Here is a 21,880-nt window from a genome sequence, read left to right on the forward strand (position 1 = left end):
GCAAATGTGAAATAAAATAGCACTTTAGTGTTTATTGTGATTGTGCCTTTGTGCCCAGAGCAAAACCTCTGATAAACTGAGTTTATGGGCCCTCCTCCTCATATCAATTTCAAATCAAAATCTTAAAATCGAATTACCTTGTAAGCAACTGTACCATGTAGAAGGCTTGAGAGGATGATCTTACCTATAAAAAAAAATAAGCCCACCTTGGGAGTGTGACCTCCTCTCCAGTCAAGGTGGAGCATGGCCTGGGTCATTTTCCCATCCTGCTCTTGGAAGTGAAAGCAACAGCTTATATAGAAGTCCTTTCTGAGTGAGGTACTCCTGCCCTCTGCCCTCCCTCTCCCCTTCTTCCTACCCCACCCTCTCCCATCCTTTCCATTCTTCACCCGCCCTGTCCATTCCTCCCCTTTCCCCATTCTCCTCTCAACCCCTCTCCCCTCACCTCTCTGCCTTCCTCCCCGATTCTCCTTTCCCTTCCTCCTCCTTCCCACCCTCTTCCCTTTATACTTTCCTCCCATTCCCTTACTCTTCCCTCCTCCTCACTCCACTTACCTCATTCTCCCCTCTCCCTCTCCACTTTCTCTTATCCCACCTTCCTCCATTTTCCCTCCCCCTCTCATTTCCCCTTGTCTTCTTTCTCCCTGGTCTTGTTTCCTCCCCAGTCCCATTTCTCTGCTTCTCCCCCTCCCACTCACTCTAAAAATCAGTGGAATTTCCAGGGAAATGTAGAACAATGTTATAATAGTTATATTTTAAAAATCCATTTTCCTCAGTATTTTCTACTTTTTCTATAATAAGCACTACCTTTTTATAATCAGGAAATAATGTTAGATTTTTACAGCATGATACACTTTATTTGACATTTATTTATTTTAGGTTGCAATAGAAGTGCATGAAAATATCAAGTGATGTAAAGTGATCATTTTCAGTGAAAGGCAAAGTAGAACATATTACAAATGTTGCTAGTAACTTTACAATTACACAGCATAAAATGAAGAAACTTTTTAAAATACTATGTCATATTAATACCTCAGTGGTAAACAATTACTTCATTATGATTAAATTTATAGAACACTCACATAAATAAAATCATAGTCATATGTATAGTCTGTATGGACATTCTTAAATGTATGCTAATTTTTGCGAGCAAATTTCACAATGCACTGTTCTAGTTAATATAAGTACTGTATTTCTATAGCAAAATAATGAAGGCACAGCTAGTGCAAGCAGATTTAAATCCTTAGACTTCTGGGCTGGAAAAAATAACAACACCTGGTACTTCAGGAACATTGTTTTGTTCAAGCAAATATTTGTCTCAGTTAATTCTGACAGTTTTCACAGATACAGTCTAGTAGGAACATGACAAAAGGACTTCACAAAAATAAAAACTCTGTAGCACCAAATTGACATGCTTTAAATAACTGACAGCAGTTTACAGGTTTTGGAGAATATCACACAGCAACAGGCTATATAGAATAAAGTGATACTTAGACACTGTAAGATACTTTTTTAGACTACTAAGAAAATACAAAAACACAAGACTGTAAAGAACACTAGTAATGAGGTGATAGAGCAGGTTTCACTTCTTCTTGAACTTTTGAGATCTTGAAAATTCTTTCAGGCAGCCTCTTTATTTTCGGTATTTCCTGTTTCCATAATCTTTACCATTGTAATAGGCACGCTTGACTTCTCCTGTAAAGTAATAGATTGATTTCAGAATGACATTATCATGTAAAATTTGACCAATTTCAAAGTCTTCATCAAGGATAGCATCTTGTCGTGGCTCCAGCTTTCCAATCTTAGGAATCTCAGGAGGGCTGAAGAAATTGAAGAATGATGAGTTAGGAACCACTCTTGGCTTGAATTCAATTTCTCCAGTGGCAGTTGTGCGACTGTAGGTGGTTGTCAAGGTAACATCCTTTCCTCTTCTCCAGTCTATCTTACAGCCTTTGCAATCATAGATTTCCCATCCCCAAGTGAAAAAGGGATCATTGTAATCTGGCTTTGACTTTATGATATATGTCTTGGTCAGCACCTCATTTCTGAAGTATGGATTGGGCAGAAAATAAAAATTAAATGTGTAACTTATAGGCTGGCCACGTTTTGAGAACTTCAGGCTGATATCTGACAAGAACTTCAGTATGGGCTCATCATACTTCTGAATCAAGGGCCCGAGTTTCTCAACATTCTTTAAAACAGTCAGCCAATAGTTGGGGATGCCTTTAGGTTCTTCTTTCTTAGGCTTTCCCTTACGAGCTCGTTTCAGATTCACTCTTTCTTTAGGCCTGACCTCATGAACTCTTTTAGGAGCCTCTTTTACTGCAGCCCTTTCCTTAGCCTCTGCTGCTTTAGGCTGTTCTTTTTCTTCTGCGTTTGCCTGGGGGACTTCTTTAGGCTCTTCATTTACTTCAGTCTTTGCCTCCAGAAGATCTTTCGATTGGGCTTTTTCTTCAGCCTTTGCCTCGGGAATTTCTTTAGGAACCTCCGTTTCTTCAGCCTTTACCTCGGTTTTTTCTTTAGGATCCTCTTCTTCCTCACCCTCTAAGGCAGGCATTTCACTAGGGCTGTCGTCCTGCACCTCTTCATCACTGCTGAACACCTCATCATCTGAATTCCATTCACATTCTTCTATTGTGGGCTCATATTCTGCATTTATGATTTGAGATCGCCGATCATATAGAGGCTTATTGAGCTCGGCATATTTTCTTTCAAGACCATGAATTGCCTTTAAGAATAGGGCGTCTACCTTGTCACATTCATCTTGAATGTTTCTGAGCGCCTGCACACGATTTCGAACCGCCTGTGGCAGCCGATCCACAAAACTGTTACCAGACGGAGCCCACCGCGCCCTTCTAGAAGGCTCAGGTACCCTCCTCTTTCCATAGAAGCGGCTGAGACTACTGCTGCCGCTGGTGCTGCTGCTGGTGGTGGTGGTGCTACTGCTGCTGCTGCTGCTGCTGCTACTGCTGCTGCTGCTACTGCTGCTGCTGCTGCTGCTGCTGCTGCCAGTGCTGCCGCTAGAGCTACTGCTGTCAGATTCTTCCCCGGAATCACTGGACAAGCTAGCCTTCACCTCTTCAGCGACCCCCTGAGCGGCAGGTTCCGAGACCATGTTAAGATCCGCTTCTGCCATTTTGCAAGCCTGCAACCCTCTTAAGGTGACAACTACCGCTGAAACCGCGCGCCCAGAGAAGGGCAGAAAATGACTCACGGATGCTTGGCTGGCGGAGGCTCGGGATGAGGAGGCGGTGCGGCAACTGCAGCAGCCGCGCAGGGCTGGCGGGCTGGACAGCGGCGAGAGATCGCGTGAAGGCAGCGAGCAGTGGCCGCGGATACCTGTGCGAGAGCAGCGGTGACAACGCTCTCCCGGCTGCCGCAGCGGCGGACAGAGGCGAGAGGCAGCTGGATGGTGCAGTGTGAGACCCCGAGATCTCTCCAATGTTTTGATCGCAATCCCCCTCCCCTTTCAGTTCTACCTCCCGTTAATTTAGTTCCCAGTGTTCCTTTAGCTGGCACCTCATTTGCTGGGCATGCTTGATTGACAATAGCTAAGCCCAATGAATGACAAAACACTATTCCCCCCTCCAGGCTCCGCCCACCTTCCCAGACGCTCCTCGGTAGCTGAGGCACACACCCCTGGAAGACGTTTCTCCCCTCAAAATTCTATCTTTATAGTTTTATAATTTAAAAAGAAAAGCTTAGATAAGTGGTAAAAATACTAGCCATTGTTTCTAACAAGGAAGAGGAGTGTCCTCCCATCTGCTCATCCAGAACTCCTGTCTGGCCTCTCACAAAAACCTGTTTTTAAACAATTGGATGAAAATACTCCAAATGGCATCATTGGGCAGTGTGATTATGTATGCTTTTTAAAATCCTTTATCGAAATATTCTATGAGCATGTATTTTTACACTGAAAATAAAGGGGCAGTCGTTTATTGGCAAAGGAGGGAGGGGCTAGAAAGCAGGCATATTGCATTCCACGTAGCAGTTTTAATAAGTGCTGTCTGTGATGTCTGGCAAGCCTGGTTTATATCCATCTACAAGGTTTGCGAACCCATGTTGCCGTGAGTCAGTTACACCATTTTTACTATATTTCTCTTTTTAAGCTGGCATATAATATACCCAACCTTGCTGATGACTTGCCTCGTAGCCTTTCTCAATGCTTACAACAGCCTTGTAGATAAAATAAAAGAGTATTCATTGTTAGGTAGTATTATTTAAAGGCAGACTGTTTGCTCTATACTTTTTTTGCAGCAGTTTTTAATTCCAGGAACAGCAGGATGGGAGGGGGGATTTGTGCTAGTGAAAGCGCATCCTCGATCAGGGTATACTTTACAATGTCTTCTGCCACCAATTTCCTTCTAACATTGTGAATGCTAGCCAAACTGTAGTATGATTTACAAATTCATTAATATGTGAATAAACTTTTGCAAAATGAACTTTAAAAACAGGTATGTGTTATTTTTATTTACAGGATTCTTTTCTGCTACAGAACAACTCCCTTGGTACAACCCAAAAGACCAGTGTTTACTTTTCATTGAAAGGTAAGGAACATATTTTAGCCCATTTTTATGAATGACAAAAATTACCTATCTGTATATGAATAAAATTTCACAGGATATCATCTTTTAAAGACTTAATTGGAAGATATTTTGATATTTCTATGGAAGCAGAAAAGTCCACAGAGGTGATTTGATATACTGATGTAGAAAATAACCTAATTACTCACATTCACTATCTAAACCTGCTCACGAATACAAGTAATAAATCAAAAAATAAAATGTGTTAATTATTCATTTCAAATGAGTAAAAATATTAAAGTTAGATTAACCTTTGTGTTATTTTTTATTATAAGATTTGTGCTTTGTCATTTAGTCATCATAAGTTAGGGAATACTTTTATTTTCTATTTTGTAAGTGAATTTTATTGCTTATTTCTGATTGCCAAAGTATAGAAGCATTTAAAAATATATAATATAGAAAATTTCAATGAGTAAAAATGCAGTCTTAGCAACCAAATGATAAACATTGTTAGCATTTTGATGCATTTCCTTCCAGAAATATCTTTGTACAAATACACACCAGCCTATTTAGATATGCTGTTTTATCTATGTGACATCACATTAAATTTTGCAATCAGCACATTTATCAATTAATATCAGCTATATTTTCATGGTAAATGATCAACATCTTATTTTAAAATAGATTATTCATATTCCATGGAAACATTTACCTCAATTTATTTGACCAGAGTCCTGTTGTAAGGCAGATACTTCCCACACCATCTCTCCACTAACATACATACTTTTTCCTTGTTATTAAAAATATTTAATTCTGCATACTTACTACACAGGCTTGTAACAATTAGTCATAGGATGAATTCCTAGATATAGGAGTGCTAGAATAAATTGTACACTCATTTTTTTCTTTGATACATATTGCCAAACTTTTCTACAGAAAAGTTATCTCAACTTACAGTCACAGCAAGAATGCATATGAGCTAATTTATTTAGTCATTCAGCTAATATATTTTTGTGGCTACCATGTGCCAGGCGCATGTGGTAGAAAATGGTGATATAATGGTGAATAAAATTTACTATGTGTATCCTTTCATTTCATACTTTTACTCAAAACATATACTATGGAAATCAGTGGGATTATGCCACAAATATTGTTCTATAACTTATTCTTATTTAAATGATGAATATCTATTTTAATGACTGCTCTTATATTTTATAGTACTTTAATGGTTTAAAATACATGTTAAATTTTGTAACATCAGGAATAAGTATTTTGTAATAAGTACTGAGTTACATATGCATATGTGTGTGTGTGTGTGTGTGTGTATTAGCCAGCATATATATATTATAATTTTCTTAGTGCCATTTATTTTATAATCATATTGTCATACAGTTATTTGAAAAATATCACTTTTATCATATTAACTGAATTGCTTGGTATTGTTTCTGAATTTTCTTTTCTTATCTGTTGGCCATAATGTTTTTGCAAACAACTATTGAGGCATTTTTTACTAACTTTATATTTTGTCAAAATTATATACATTGGAAAAAGTCAGATAGTACATTGAAAGTCACATAAGAAATTAAAAGATACTCAAAACAGCCCTGGCCGGTGTGGCACAGTTGGTTGGAGCTTCCCGTGCACCGAAGTGTTGCCAATTCAATTCCTGTCAGGGCATATGCATAGGTTGTGTATTCGATGTTTGTCTCATACATCAATCTCTCTCTCTCTCTCTCTCTCTCTCTCTCTCTCTCTCCCACACCCCTCTCTCTAAAATCAGTAAAACATATCTTGGGATGAGGATTAAAATAAAGCAATTCAAAAGACACAGAGAGGAGACCATTATTCACATTTTTAATGAATATCTCCAAATTAACTTTTTATTATTATGTATTTGTATTTCCTAGATTCGTGATAAGATTAAATGTCTTTCTATATGTTTATTGCTTGTTTGAGCATTGCCTTTTCATATCCATTGCTTGTTTATCACTGAAATAATAAAGAAATTAATTGATGGTGAAATCCTATAGGTAAAATAATTTTGGCCTTGATTTCAGGCAATTGTGACTCTTAGAAAATATCCTTTTCTAACTTAATATTTGACAAAGATGGCCCAATTACAGCTTTCATTTTAAAATCTACTTGGAGAGTTGTTTAGATGCTTTTCAAGAATTAGTACTTAATCACTTAAACTGATACAGAAAAGTTTGGAGCGGAACAGAAAATAAAAAGAGACAAAAACTTGTGAAAACCTCATACAAAGATAATACATTAATAAACTATTCAAATTTTCAGTTTGGAAGTATTTTTTTCATAAACCATAGAATATAGCTTACTTCTAACCACAACAGTCTATTTTTTTTAATTACATTCAATATTATTTTGTATTAGTTTCAGGTGTATAGCATAGTGGTTAGGTGACAATAATATACTTTATAAAGTGTCCCCCCCTATATTTCCAGTACCCACCTGGCACCGTACATAGTTATATCAATACTAGAGGCCCAGTGCACAAAAATTTGTGCACTCGGGGGGTCCCTCAGCCTGGCCTGTGCCCTCTCGCAGTCTGGGACCCCTCAGGGGATGACCACCTGCTGGCTTAGGCCCGCTCCCCACGGGATTAGGCCTACGCTGGCAGTCAGACATCCCTCTGGCAGCCTGGCAGCCCTCGGGGGATGTCCACTTGCCAGCGGGGAGCAGGCCTAAGCTGCAGTCGGGCATCCTTAGTGCTGCTGAGGCAGGAGAGGCTCCCACGAACACCGCTGTACTGGCAACTGGCAGCCTGGCTTGTGGCTGAGCAGAGCTCCCCCTGTGGGAGCACACTGACCACCAGGGGGCAGCTCCTGCATTGAGCGTCTGCCCCCTGGTGGTCAGTGTGTGTCATAGTGACCAGTCATTCCCAGTGGTTCTGCTGTTAGAATCAATTTGCATATTACCCTTTTATTATATAGGATTATTGGCTACTAGAGGCCCGATGCATGAAAGTCATGCGAGAGGCTCAGCCCCGGCAGCAGCAGCTGCCTCAGCCCCTGCCGTCAGAGTGGCCACCTCTGCCTTGGTCCCCACCACCACGGCTTCATCTGGAAGGTCATCTAGAAGGACCTCCGGAAGAACGTCTGGTCTATTTAGCATATTACACTTTTATTATTATAGATATTTTCGATGCTGTACTTTACATCTCCATGACTATTTGTAACTACCAGTTTGTACTTCTCAATTCCTTGACCTTTTCCACTCAGTCTCCCGACCCCCCTCCCTTCTGGTAACCATCAGTCTGTTTCCTGTATCTATGAGTCTGTTTCTATTTTGTTTGTGCCAAAAACATTAATCTGAAAGAATATACAGGGTTGGGCAAAGTAGGTGTACATCTGTGAGTACATGAAACACTGTTTTTGTATTATTGATTTCTTAATTATTGTATTATTTATTTGTCTTATTAATGTTATTATTTTGTATCCTTACTTATGATTTATTTTTTTTTAAGTAATGATGGCTGGTAAGTTAACCTACGTTTGCCCACCCCTGTTTGCACCCCTATGTTCATTGCAGCGTCATGTACAATAGGCAAGCTATGGAAGCAACCCAAGTGCCCATCAATAGACGAGTGAATAAAAGCTGTGGGACATACATACAATGGAATATTACTCAGACACAACGTTCTACTTTTAATGTATATGCACTGCTTTAAGAATATAGTAACACATTTATTTTGTAGCTTTTTTCAGTTTATTAGTTAATTTTATAATGGCAGGTACCTAAAGGAAAATATGTATTTTCTTCATATAATGAATTTATGCATACTACCATATATTTTCTACCATGAATATTTTATAAGAATTAGTTTTAACACATACAATATTCTTATTTTTCCATAAGGCTATCTATAAATTACTTGCATAATCTCATATGGTCTCTCTTCCATTATTTTATATTTGGGTGGGTTATATGTTCATACTTCTATATGAGATGATGCTTAACACATAATCTATTGGTATATTCAGGCTGAAGATGACTCATTGACATCTTACACCTTCCCTGTTATGAACATATACACAATTCTACCCCCAACCCTTGCTTCACAAACACACAGATGTAATACACAGTGAAAAGTGCTGCAATACCTTTTGTTGTAGATATTTAAGAAGCCAAGCACTGCGAGTTTATTTGCATTTGGACTTACTTTTATGTTGTACTTTTTTGTTAGTTTATTTAGACAGTTTTTATCTGATTACACAAGTTAATTATTTTTAAATGCAGTTTCATTTAAGTATAATTGGTACAACTGTACATAAAATGTACAATCTGATGTTTTAATAAATCTATATACCTTTGAAGTCATCACCGCAATCAGGATAATGAAAATTATCATCATCCTTGAAAGTTTCTTCATGCCCCTTTGTAATCCTTCACCATGTCCCTAGGCAACAACTGTCTAATCTGTTTCTGTAGATTTGTTTGCATTTTCTAGAATGTTGTATAAATGGAATCATGCTATACATCACCCTTCTTGCTTGTCTTCTTTTACTTTGCATAATTATTTTAAGATGCATCCATGTTGTTGTATGCATGAAGTCATTTTCCTATTTTGTTTCTGAGTAGTTATCCATTACTTGAATACACCACATTTGTTGATGAGCATTGTATTTTGAGTTTGGGGCTGCTATGAATAGAACGTCTATGTTTGTTTGTGTGTAAGTGTTTGTATGGACATGTTTTCATTTATTTTTTTAAAAATACCTAGGAGTGGAATGACTGGGTCACATAGTATGTGTTTTTAACTTTTTAAGAAATTACCTGTTTTCACCCTAGCTGGTTTGGCTCAGTGGATAAAACGTTGCCCTGCGGACTGAAAGGTTCTGGGTTGGATTCCGGTCAAGGGCACATGCGTGGGTTGTGAGCTTGATTCCCAGTAGGGGGCGTGCAGGAGGTTCTCTCTCATCATTGATGTTTCTATCCCTCTCCCTTCCTCTCTGAAATGATTATATATAAAAATTACCTGTTTTCCAGAGTAGTTGTACAACTTTGCATTCCCACTAGGAGTGCCAACATTTGCTATGGTCAGTCTTTTTTAAAAAAATAATTTTATTGACTTTTAGAGAAAGAGAGAAAAATATCAATGTGAGAGCACACTGGGGATTGAGCCTGCAACCCAGGCATGTGCCCTGACCAGGAATGAAACCAGCACTCTTTTGGTTCATGGGACAATGCCCAACCAACTGACCCACACTGGCCAGGGCTGGTCAGTCTTTTTAAGTGTGGGGCCATTCTAATAGGTATGTAGTAGTATCTCATTGTGGTTTTACTTTGCATTTCCCTAATGATTAATGATGGTGAACATCTTGTTGTATACTGATTTACCATCCACATATCTTCTTTGGTGAAATGTCTATTCATTTTTCTATTAAGTTTTAAGAATATTTTACATACTCTGGATACAAGTCCTTTATCAGGTATAAGATCTTCAAATATTTTCTCCCAGTCCATGGATTTTCTTTTCACCCTCTTAACAGTGCCTTTCATGATTTTTCAATGGTTGGAAGTTTATAATTTTGGTGAAATATGATTTATCTTTTTTTAAATAGATCATGGTTTGGTATCAGTTCTAAGAAATCTTTGCCTAACCTGGCTGACTGACATGGCTCAGTGGTTAAGCACTGACCTATGAACTAGGAGGTCACCGGTTTGATTTGATTCCTGGTCAGGGCACATTCCTGGGTTGCAGGTTCAGTCCCCAGTGGAGGGGCGTGCAGGAGCTATGATTCTCTCTCATCACTGATGCTTCTGCCCCCCCTTCCTCTCTTTGAAATCAATAAAACATATTTTTTTTAAGATAAAAGAAATATTTGCCTAGCCCAAGGTCACAAATATATTCTTTCATGTTTTTTAAAGAAGTTTTAAATCTGAACTATTTTTGTGTGTGGTACAAGGTATGGATTTAAATTATGTTTTACATGTGAACATTTAATTGTTCCAGCATCATTTGTTGAAAAGACTATTGTTTCTCTACTGAATTACTTGTGCACCTTCATAAAAAATTAGTTGTCCATATAAATGTGGATGTTTGTTGGACTCTATTTTATTCCATTGTAACTTATTTTAATCTACCCAGTTGGTATTTTTTTTTAGATATGTTTGGGAGGGAATAAGAATCAAATTGTGGGATATCAGAGTTTTATTACAATGGAGACAGTTACAGCAGAAGGATTTTCATCCTCAGCCTTTCATTTCTCTTCTCAGATATCTAAGAGAAAAAGGGCAAGAAACAACAGTAATAAAACCTAGAAAATAAATCAAAACAAGAAACACAAATGCTCTTCTACTTTGTGAAGTTGCCAGTGTGTGGTTATCTAGAGCCCAGCCACAGGAATGGTAGCGAGTATTATTCAAGAGTATAAATAATACCTTTGTTTTTCTCATCTCTGGTAGGAGAGACGTGTTTGCTAAAAGGTAAATAGGAAGTATTTTTAAGCTGGAAATAAATTATGTTCAAAAAAGAAATAGTAATAAAAGTGGGTATTATTTCACACTATTGTTTTCAAAGCAAAATTATCTCAATCCTTCCTCATTCCTAAAATAAAGACATACACAAGTGAATAGAATATGATACATGCTTATACCATCTGATTTTTAAACTATTTGTGAATTACATTTCTGGCACTACAGCCTTAACTGCATGGAGTTTAAAAGGGCAGTTGCTCAGTGATTTTGCATCAACCCATGAACCAGGAGGTTATGATTCGATTCCAGTTAGATTCCCAGTCAGGGCACATGCCCACATTGTGGGATCCATCTTCAGTGGGGGGCATGCAGGGGGCAGATGATCAATGATTCTCTCTTATTGATGTTTCTATCTCTCTCTCCCCCTCTCCCTTCTTTGAAATCAATAAAAATATTTTTTTTTTAAAAAAAGGGCAGTTGAAATTAATGCCATGGCAGAGAAGGAAAATCAGTTACTAATTTGGATATTTGTTTTAATGTTAATTTTCAACATAAAAAAATATCAAGCATTTTTTAAAAATGTAAATTCACATCACAAGGGAAATGCTTTTATAAGGGCCCTCAAGACTCTTTTTCCCATGGTACTCACATGAAAAATTTCTACACTAAAATTCAAATAAAGTAAACCTTTTTTATTGCAAGTTTGAAAGCATTTTGTTCAATTATACTAAAAGGGAGGAACAATTTGAAGGATTTTAATGGTGAAAGTCCATGCATATATTTGTGGTAATAACTATTTCTAAATTTTGCATTATATTTGGAAAATGTAGAACAAGTCCAAATTGACATTTTCTATTAATTCTCATCCAGAATACTCAAATATATTTAATTAATTTGATTAAGTACCCCTCTGAGGAACAATGAGTCTTGCCATACTGCAGATATTTTAGTGAGAACAAATATATAATTCACAGCTCCTCAGAGGTGATGGTCACTTTTGTATCAAACAACATATTCACTATTCACAAATCCCTTTCTTAAGTGTAAAAGAGGAGAATTCCGATAATAATCCAGCCTAAGCATTTTATTTTCTTCATGAGACCTTATGACCTAAGTGATTTTAATACAGGTTCTAGAGACAGAATTGCTGGACTAGAATCATGATTTTTCCTTACTAGTTGTATTAGATATTGGGCAAGTTACCTCACTTTCATTGCCTCTGTTCTTTCTCTCTAAAATGGGGCTAATACTGACACATAGAATTCAATATTGTTTGCTATTTTTTTCATATTATTATGTATCAAGATGGTGCATAAAGAAACCTTTCATGTTACATAGCCTCAAGCCATTTCACATTTCATTCTGACAATACTGTGAATTCTATTTTGGAAGCAGTATAGGAACCATACAAATAGAGACTTTCCAATTCTAATATGCATAAGGGTGGAAATTACGTGAATATTGGCAACTCATTCATGTTAATAATAATGTTAGGTCTTGATAGGTCTAAGGGCAAAATAGCCACTCATCCTGCTTAGCATTATCTGTCTATAGAATGTCTCCTCTAATTCCAAAGGATAAAAAATCAACACAATTTTAAATAAATTCCAAACCAAGTATTGTTTTAATATTTTACACCACACACAGATCCCTTTCTTTCTTGAGAACTTTCAAACTTCCTGATAGTCCTAAATGATCACTCTTCATTATCTAAACCAGGGGTCCTCAAACTTTTTAAACAGGGGCCAGTTCACTGTCCCTCAGACCGTTGGAGGGCCGGACTATAGTTTAAAAAAAATTAGTCGGCTGCTAAGCAACAGGCAGCGGCGGCAGAAACACCCGGCTGGCCGGATAAATGTTTTTGGAGGGCCGCATGTGGCCCGCGGGCCGTAGTTTGAGGACCCCTGAACCTTAAATTCATTGTATCTCATATTTATTTTTTAAACCATTTAATTTTTCATTCCATTATGAAGGTTGAGAGTATAAAATTTGCATACAAGGAAGTACATTTACCTTATATAATTAAAATAACTCCCAATGTAAATAATGACTCATATTCTCGATATTAACAACACATTTTTCAATTTTTTTATGTTAAGTTTACAGTAATATGCATTGTAACCTAATTTTAAATACTGACGAATACCTTAGATTTCCCTTTTCTATTGCTTAGAGTAATCATCTCAATATGTTCATTGAGTGCCCTCAAGCCTAACTTAGAGCTGTGTGAAAATATTGTGCTTGTGGGATGTGGAAGGGATTTTAGAGATAATTTCCAATCTCCTTATACAGACTGGGGAAAACTGATGCCTCCCCTATTGATGGGCATTCTAGGTTTTTCCAGGTATTTGACACAACAAACAATTATGCAGTTAACACACTTTTACATATACTATTATGTATTCAAAAACTTATTTTTACAAATGTTAATGATTTTTGCTTAAGGGCAAATTAGGGAGTAAATAAAGATTGTTCAGGTCCTTTAATAATGGATAATTATCCTAAGAATCTACACTAATAAAAGAGAAACATGGTAATTGGCGTACGACCGCTACCCTTTTCATTGGCTAATCAGTGAGATATGCAAATTAACTGTCAGCCAAGATGGGGGCCGGCAGCCAGGCAGCTTGAAACTAACATGAGGCTTGCTTGCCTCAGTGACGGAGGAAACCAACGTTCCCCACCTGCAACTGCAGGCCTCTGAGCCTGCAGTTTAAGAAACTCTGTAACAAATACCTTCAGCCAGCAGGATGGCAACATTGTAAGCAAAGGCCAGAAACCTAAGAGCTGGAGCCAAGCCTCAAAGCTAAAGCTGGCCCAGAATAAAAAAAAAAAGAAAGAAAGAAAAAAAAGAGCGGTTGGGAGATTCAGTCACTCCCAGCCTGAAAACAGCCCTCAGCCCCTCACCCAGACTGGCCAGGCACCCCAGTGGGGACCCCCACCCTGAAGGGTGTGTGACCAGCTGCAAACAGCCATCATCCCCTCACCCAGGCTGGCCAGGCACCCCAGTGAGGACCCCCACCCTGATCCAGGACACCCTTCAGGGCAAACCAGCCAGCCCCCACCCGTGCACCAGGCCTCTATCCTATATAGTAAAAGGGTAATATGCCTTCCAGCACCGGGATCAGCGGAGCCGCGAGGCCTCCCGGCACCGGGATCAGTGTGACAGGGGGCAGCGCCCAAACCCCCTGATCGCCCTGTGGCTCTGTGTGTGACAGGGGGTGGGGCCACAACCTCCCTATCCGCCCTGCTCTGTTAGTGACAGGGGAAGGCGCCCCAACCCCCTGATTGGCCCTGCTCTGTGCCTGATAGGGGAGAGCTCCCCAACCCCCCCCCCCACTGGCCCTGCTCTGTGTGTGATGGGGTAGAGCCATAACCTCCCCATCGGCCCTGCCCTGAGTGTGAGAGTGGCGGTGCCCCAACCCCCTGATTGGCCCTGCTCTGTGGGTGATAGAGGGTGGCGCCCCAACCCCCTTATCGGCCCTGAGCCTGACCAGGGGCTTGCACCTAGGGATTGGGCCTGCCCTCTGCCACCCGGGAGCAGGCCTAAGCCAGCAGGTTGTTATCTCCCGAGGGGTCCCAGACTGTGAGAGGGCACAGGCCGGGCTGAGGGACCCCCCCCCCTCTCCCCCGAGTGCACAAATTTTTGTGCACAGGGCCTCTAGTTATGTAATAAGTATTCATAATTGTTACTGAATAACAATAACTAACTTTATCACTTTCAATATATCAGACACTGGACCAAGTGCTTTACATTTTCTATTTCAGAGGGTAAGGGAGAGTGAGATAGAAACATCAATGATGAGAGTCATTGATTGGCTGCCTCCTGCATCCCATACTGAGTATCAAGCCCACAACCGGGAATGTGCCCTGACTAGGAATTGAACCATGATTTCCGGGTTCATAGGTTGATGCTCAACTACTAAGCCACATAGGCTGGGCTACTATTTTATTTTAATGAGTCCATTCAGAGGTTCATTATCATCCTCATACTATCCTTATAAGATATTACCTTTTTATTATCCTTAGTATCCTCTACTAAGGCTAAGTGAATAACTTGCCCAAGGTCACATAATTTGTTATTGGAAGAGCCCAGATGTGAAACCCAGATAGTTTGACTCCAGATGTTGAGTTCTTAACACTCTACTATACCATCTTCAATGAATAAAAGTGAATAAACTGCCCTACCTGGTTTTGCTCAGTGGATAGAGCATCAGCTTGCAGACTAAAGGGTCCCAGGTTCAATTCCAGTCAAGGACATATGGCTGGGTTGTGGGCTTGATCCCCAGTAGGGACATGCAGGAGGCAGCCAATCAATGATTCTCTCTCATCGTTGATGTTTCTATCTCTCTTTCCCTCTCCCTTCCTCTCTGAAATCAATAAAGATATTTTTTAAAAAGTGAATAAACTGGATAGAGTTGCTGAAACTGGAGTTAAGTGACAGGCATGGCTACTCTTCCACTTCTCTGATAAGAGTAATGTTCTCATGGTGTTAGTACATTTAGGGGCACCAGTCCTCAAATTCCTATGGCTTACTTGAGTCTTAGCTTGAACAGGCAGGGTATATTAAGACAAATTTATTTACTGTAAAACATGATTTTCATTAATTCTAACATGCCTAATGACTTTATTTGGGTAATATCCAAACACTGGGAGGTCAGAGCTTAAAGTAAATGGTAATGTATCCAATCCACAATTAAATGAAAAAATATCCTAGGAATGTTTCCACTTTAGTAGCCCTAGCAGCAGAGGAACCTGTACTTTGAGGAGCCTAAAGGTATGACCTGAAGCTATCCATTGAAAGCAGGAAAGTCCTTTGAAATCCATACATTTTAATTATAAATTACTGTTCAGTATTTGACTTATTTGCATTTCACAATTTATTGACATTACTTTTTATATGAGATAAGATTCCCTGTCCCTGAGTAAAACTGATACCCAAGAAGATGCACTATGATGATACGAACTATATTCTTGTAAGTTTCAAGCAGTAGTCAGACTGGCTGGATTTAAATGTTTTCACTTACTGTCCTTATGATCCTGGACAAGTCACACATCTCCAACCCTTAGTTTCCTTGTCTATAAAAAGAGGATAAAGATAGGAACTGCCCCATAGGATTGTTATATAAGAATTAGGAGTCTAATCGATGTAAATTATTTATCAGATGCATACAAACTCAATAAGTGCTGTTTATTATTATACCATTCACAGGGTCACATAGAGATTCCTATCCCATTTAAATATAATCCAGGGCCAAGGCTAATGAATTAATTCAGCTTAAGTTACTGAGCTTTATATGTACACCATCCCTTTCGACTTAGTAAACAAGTGGAATTTGCCTTGTGACCCAGTCATGTTTTCTTGCTAAGGTCTGAACTTATATCCTTGGCTTAGTTATTCTCCATTGTAATAGGCTTTTCAATCCTATCTAATAATAGACAATCAAGGTAATTGACCGTACCTTCGATACCATGGGCTAATCAGCGCAATATGCAAATTAACCACCAACAAAGATGGTGGCTAATTTGCATACTGCAGGCAGGGTGGGGCAATGCGAGCCGCCAGTGCAAGCTGCCATTCAGGCCCCCGTGTGCGACCCCAGAAGCTGCCTGCCTGCCGCCTGTGATGGATCCGATCCCAGGCCGCAGGCTGGCCCCAGAAGCCCCAGAAGCCACCTGATATGGCAGTAACTCTATCAGTAAGCACTCTGAAAGTCAGTGGCATAAATGCACCAATTAAAAGACAGATTATGAGGGTGAATCAAAAACAAAACCCACTTTAATATAAAGACACATATAGATTAAAAGTAAATGAATTAAGCTGCAGCCTGTTTTGCTCAGTGGATAGAGCATTAGCCTGTGGACTGAAGGTTCCCAGGTTCGATTCCAGTCAAGGCCATGTACCTCAGTTCCTGGCTTGATCCCCAGTCCCTATCAGAGCATGTGCAGGAGGCAACCAATCAATGTGTCTCTCCCTTCCCCTTCACTCTCTCTAAAATTCAATGGAAAAATATCCTTGGGTGAAGATTAACAAAAACAAAGTAAATGGATTAAGTAACATTAAAGAGATTATAAGAAAAATATATTGCAAATTTTGTTAGTTGTATAATGGTTACGTTTAAATTATTAACACCTAAGAAATTGGGTGAAGGGTACATATAATATGCTGTAGTATTTTATAGTATTTTTACATGTATGAGATTATTTCAAATTAAAATATTAAAAAATTAAAAATTAATAAAATATTAATTGAAATGTATCTGCATTACATGAAAAATCTCCTAATTGCTTCTAGCATAATTTATTAAATTGTGCTAAAATTTACAAGGGTTCAATTAAAAAATATCTTAATTCTAAATGATATAATAGAAAATATATAATAGTGCAGTTATAAGCACTTATCTGAAAATAAAAATTTAAAGAAGGGAATAGCCAAAGAAAATATATGCACAACCTATGGGCACAGACAACAGTATGGTGATGGCCAGAGAGAAGTGGGGGCCAAGAGCTGGGTAGAGGGGGCAAAAGGGGGGAAATAGGGACATCCTATATCTAATCTAATAATAGACAAAAAGGGTAATTGACTGTACCTTCGCTACAACTGCCATTGGCTAATCAGCATGATATGCAAATTAACCAACAACAAAGATGGCGGTTAATTTGCATACGTAGGCTCCAAGTGGTGGAGCGAAGCCTAATGGCTCCCAGGCTCCCGGGGGAGCAGTGAAGCCTGATGGAAGCCCTCTGTGTTTATGCACCCTGGGGTTGCAGAGGTCCTGTCCTAGGCAGAGGCCGATGGTGCAACTTCAGACTCCGAGAAGCGGCCTGGGGGCTGGAAGGCGGCTCCTCTGACCTCAGTGCTGGAGTCCCGCCCCTCCACCAGGAGAGGAGCAGAAAAAGGCAGGAGCCTCCCTCAGGGTGACCCGAAACCCCCACCCACACCAGGCAGGCTGCTGGGCCTGTGCATGGAGGACTCACCTCCAAGCCCAGCCAGTGGCCCTGCCGCAGCCATGGCACTCCTGGGTGCAGGCCCCAGCGGGACGCGGGGTGGTGGCGGGGCGCCTTGAGTCCTGGGCTCCTCGCCTGCCTTCTGTGGCTTCCTCCTGCTTTAGGGCCTCTCCCTCCACTGCTTCCTCCTCCCCAGCACCCAGAGCAGGGGACACACTGAGGGTGCTCCCCGCTGGCCAAGGGGGTGAATGGAGCAGTGGGGACTCCCGGGTGAAGGGTCACCCTGGGGAGGAGTCCTGACACCACCAGGCCCACTCCTATAGCACTGCCCAGGAGGAGGAGGAGCAGGAGGACAAGGAGGAAGAGGAGGAGGAAGAGGAGGGTGGGGAGAGTAGCACTTCCGCCGCCAGCTCCCCCACCATCCTGCACAAAAGCAGCAACAGCCTGGACTCCCAGCACTGCGCCTCGGTCGGCTCCACGGAGACCCTGGCCATGGTGGTGCTGGAGCCCGGGGAGACACTCTCCTCTCCCGAGTTCGAGGGTGGCCCCTTCAGCTCCCAGTTGGACGACATGTCCCTCATTACCACCGCCTAATCTGTCACACCAACCAGTGAATTGCTGGCCCTGGGCCCTGGGGAGGGCAGCTCCTGCTCCATGGACTCCGCCTACAGCATCCTCTCCCCCACCTTCTTGCAAGACTTTGCGACCCCAGACCCTGTGGTGGAGCCAGCGCCCTGGCTCCTAGATTTACCACAGGCCCCTTCACCCCTGCCCTCTCCTGCCTCCGCCGCCCCACCCCTGTCCAGCTGCAGCCCTGCCTGCCCCACCTGCTCAAGTCCAAATCTGAGGCCAGCCTCCTGCAGCTGCTGTCAGGGGCCTCCACCCAGGGGGGCGCCCCAGCCCCCAGCCACAGCCTGTTGGAACTCTGCTTGGCTGCCACAGCCACCAGCACTAGGACTCGGGGCTCCCCTCACAAGGCTGGGCCCCGCTGGAATTGTGGGGGCACACCAAGCCCTGGCAGTGCCTCCCAGCTATCAGAGATGGAGGGCAGGACCACCTGCCTGGCCGGGGAGCCCAAAGGGCCTGCCAGGAGGAGCAGAGAGCTGCCCTCAGGGACCTCCCCAGAGTCCAGCCTGAGCCACCCCCCTGGATCTCTGCCCAGCACAGGAAGCTGATGCTGGCCCAGCTCTACTGCATCAGGACCACCCTGCTGCTTAACTCCCAGGCCCTGAGCACAGAGTGGAGCCGTGCATGCCTGGAGGGTGTGGTAGGGGGTGGGCGCACGTGCGCCTAGTGCAGTGGGACTTGCTGGGGAGCTGCCCGCCTTCCCGGACAGGCCTCAGGCCCGGCACCCAACACAGGTGGGCCACAGTGCTGCCACGAGACCCTGTAGGCTGCCCTGAAAGCCACACAAAGACAACCTGCTGCTGGAGGGCAGGCATGCGGTGCTCCGGGAAGATGCCGGAGGTAGGGAAGGAAGGTCATGGAAGGCAACAATTACAAGCGGAGATCCCAAAGGTTCTGAAAGCAGAGGACCAGCTCCTTGCAGACCTGAACTCCGTGTGGGCCTCTTTCTCGGCCCTGTGGAAGCGGTGCAGACACAGGAGGAGGTGATGGATCCGGGCTGCGCCCAAGGAAGACTCAGAGGAAGCAATGTGTGGACAGGGCCAGGTGGAGCAGGCAGGCCCATACCGAGCCCGCTGGAGGACAGCCAGACCCCAAGGCGATCACCAAGCCAGGCCCCAGGGAGAAGCGAGCAGATGCCACTCCCCTCGCTGGAGAAGACCACTGAGCAGAAAACTAAAGAAACCGATTTTACATCATTCCCCAGGTGGAGAACAGTTGGCATGTCAGCCCCTGACCAGTGCCCAGCCTCTCCTCTGTCTGTCTCTCTCACTCTTAGGTACCATGTTCTTTGTTCTCTCTTAACTGCAACTCATTTTTAAACTAGATGGCTTTTAAAAGAAGACTAAATAAACTTTCCCTTAAGTTATTTAGGTGGTGCTGGGGCTGCTGGGGCTCCTGGGGGCTGGATTAGAGACACAAACACGCAGGGGAGCCCGGTACCCAGCAGCCCCAAGCCCCGCTGAGGTGGTGCTGGGGCTTCTGGGGGCTTGATCAGAGACACAAACCAGCAGGCCCGGTACCCAGCAGCCCCAAGCCACACTACCTCGGTGCTGAGGATGCTGGGGCCCTGATCGAAGACACAGATCCGCAGCCCCAGCACCCAGCAGCCTCAAGCCCCACCATCAAGGTGCTGGGGCTGCTGGGGGGATCAGAGACACAAACCTGCAGGCCTGGCACCCAGCAGACTGAAGGCCTTCACGGCAGCACTAAGGAGCAGCAAGCCGAACGGTAGGAAGCAGTAAGCAGGTGGGCAGTAAGGAGGGAGGGGACCCGGACTGTGAGAGGGCACAGGCTGGGCTAAGGGACCCCCAACCCATCCCCAGTGCACATATTTTGTGCACCGGGCCTCTAATAATAATAATAATAATAATAATAATAATAATAATAATAAAAGGCTAATGTGCAAATTGACTGAACGGCAGAATGACCGGTTGCTATGATGTGCACTGGCCACCAGGGGGCGATGCTCAATGCAGGAGCTGCCCTCTGGTGGTCAGTGCACTTCCATATAGGGAGTGCCACTCAGTCAGAAGCTGGCTCATGGCTGGCCAGTGCAGTGATGGTGGCAGGAGCCTCTCCCACCTCCGTGGCAGCACTAAGAATGTCCAACTAACGGTTTAGACCTGATCCCTTGGGGGCCTAAGCCTTTAGTCGGACATCTCCCGAGGGCTCTCTGGCTGCCAGAAGGATGTCTGACTGCAAGTTTAAGCCTGATCTCCCAGGGAGTGGGCCTAAGTCAACAGGTGGACATCCTCCAAGGGGTCCTGGACTGCAAATGGGCACAGGCAGGGCTGAAGGGACCCCTCCCCCCCGAGTGCACAAATTTTTGTGCACCGGGCCTCTAGTTAAAATATAAGCTTAGCATGTAGTAAAGACTGATACTTCAGCAAATCTAGTATGAATTGTTTCAAGGTAAAGATAGTTAAAACTTCAGTTATCTTAACTCAGCAATGAAAGAGAAGTAAGGAAATTGTATCATGACTGACTACAAGTGAATAAGCAGGATGTCTAGTGAACTCATTGCTGTTTTAGTTATCATCAGAAAATCTGCTTAATACAGAGTAAGAACAAGAAATGGATCTGTGAGTTCTCCAGATTCATTACTTTTATTTTTTATTTCTTTATTGGTTAAGGTATTATAAATGTGTCCTCATTTACCATTAACCCCCAGCCTCCCCACCCACCCCAACCCATGCTCTCATCCCCCTGTTGTTCATGTCCATTGGTTTGGCTTATATGCATGCATACAAGTCCTTTGGTTGATCTCTCCCCCTTACCCCCTCCCTCCCCTACTTTCCCTCTGGGAATTGATAGTCTGATCGCTGTTTCTCTGTCTTTGAATCTGTCCCTGTTCATCAGTCTATGTTGTTCTCTATAATCCACAAATGAGTGAGATCATGTGGTATTTATCTTTCTCTGACTGGCTTATTTCACTTAGCATAATGCTCTCCAGTTCCATCCATGCTGCTGCAAATGGCAATAATACCACAGTTATTACTTTTTTAAAAATATATTTTTATTAATTTCAGAGAGGAAAGGAGAGGGAGAGAGAGATAAAAAACCTCAATGATGAGAGGGTATCATTGACTGGCTGCCTCTTGCACGCTCCACACTGGGGGTTGAGCCCACAACATGGGCATGTGCCCTTGACTGGAATCAAACCCAGGACCCCTCAATCCGCAGGCTACGCTCAATCCACTGAGCCAAACCATCTAGGGCCAGATTCATTACTTTTAATATTGAGCAGGTTTATCTGTCTTCTTTAATGACCAATGTTTGTATATCTAAATGACTTATTAAGAATTATCTGTTTAAAAGTGACCAAGTGCTCTAATCAACACAAT

The 21,880-nt window shown here is 42.2% G+C and overlaps 2 protein-coding genes across 12 annotated transcripts in view; one reads left to right on the forward strand and one right to left on the reverse strand.

The window, feature by feature from the left end:
• Nucleotides 1-849: 849 nt before the first annotated feature.
• Nucleotides 850-3,136, reverse strand: NAP1L3 (nucleosome assembly protein 1 like 3; the record flags this gene model as incomplete). Its single annotated transcript, XM_081115296.1, has 1 exon — nucleotides 850-3,136. The coding sequence occupies one exon, from the start codon at nucleotides 3,134-3,136 to the stop codon at nucleotides 1,634-1,636; it is 1,503 nt and encodes a 500-aa protein (XP_080971422.1). The 3' UTR covers nucleotides 850-1,633.
• FAM133A (family with sequence similarity 133 member A) overlaps nucleotides 2,784-21,880 on the forward strand; it is a 67,447-nt gene continuing 48,350 nt past the window's right edge. Inside the window, exons 1-2 of one of the 11 annotated variants that reach the window (XM_081115304.1) lie at nucleotides 2,784-3,419; nucleotides 4,478-4,547. The gene's annotated coding sequence lies outside the window, so the exon portion shown is untranslated. Of the gene's footprint in view, nucleotides 3,420-3,609; nucleotides 4,068-4,477; nucleotides 4,548-21,880 lie in introns of those variants that run through there. The other 10 variants (XM_081115307.1, XM_081115298.1, XM_081115301.1 and 7 more) reach the window with 10 other exon arrangements.

This window comes from Myotis nattereri (genome assembly GCF_964212035.1).
Source record: "Myotis nattereri genome assembly, chromosome: X".
NCBI lineage: Eukaryota > Metazoa > Chordata > Mammalia > Chiroptera > Vespertilionidae > Myotis > Myotis nattereri.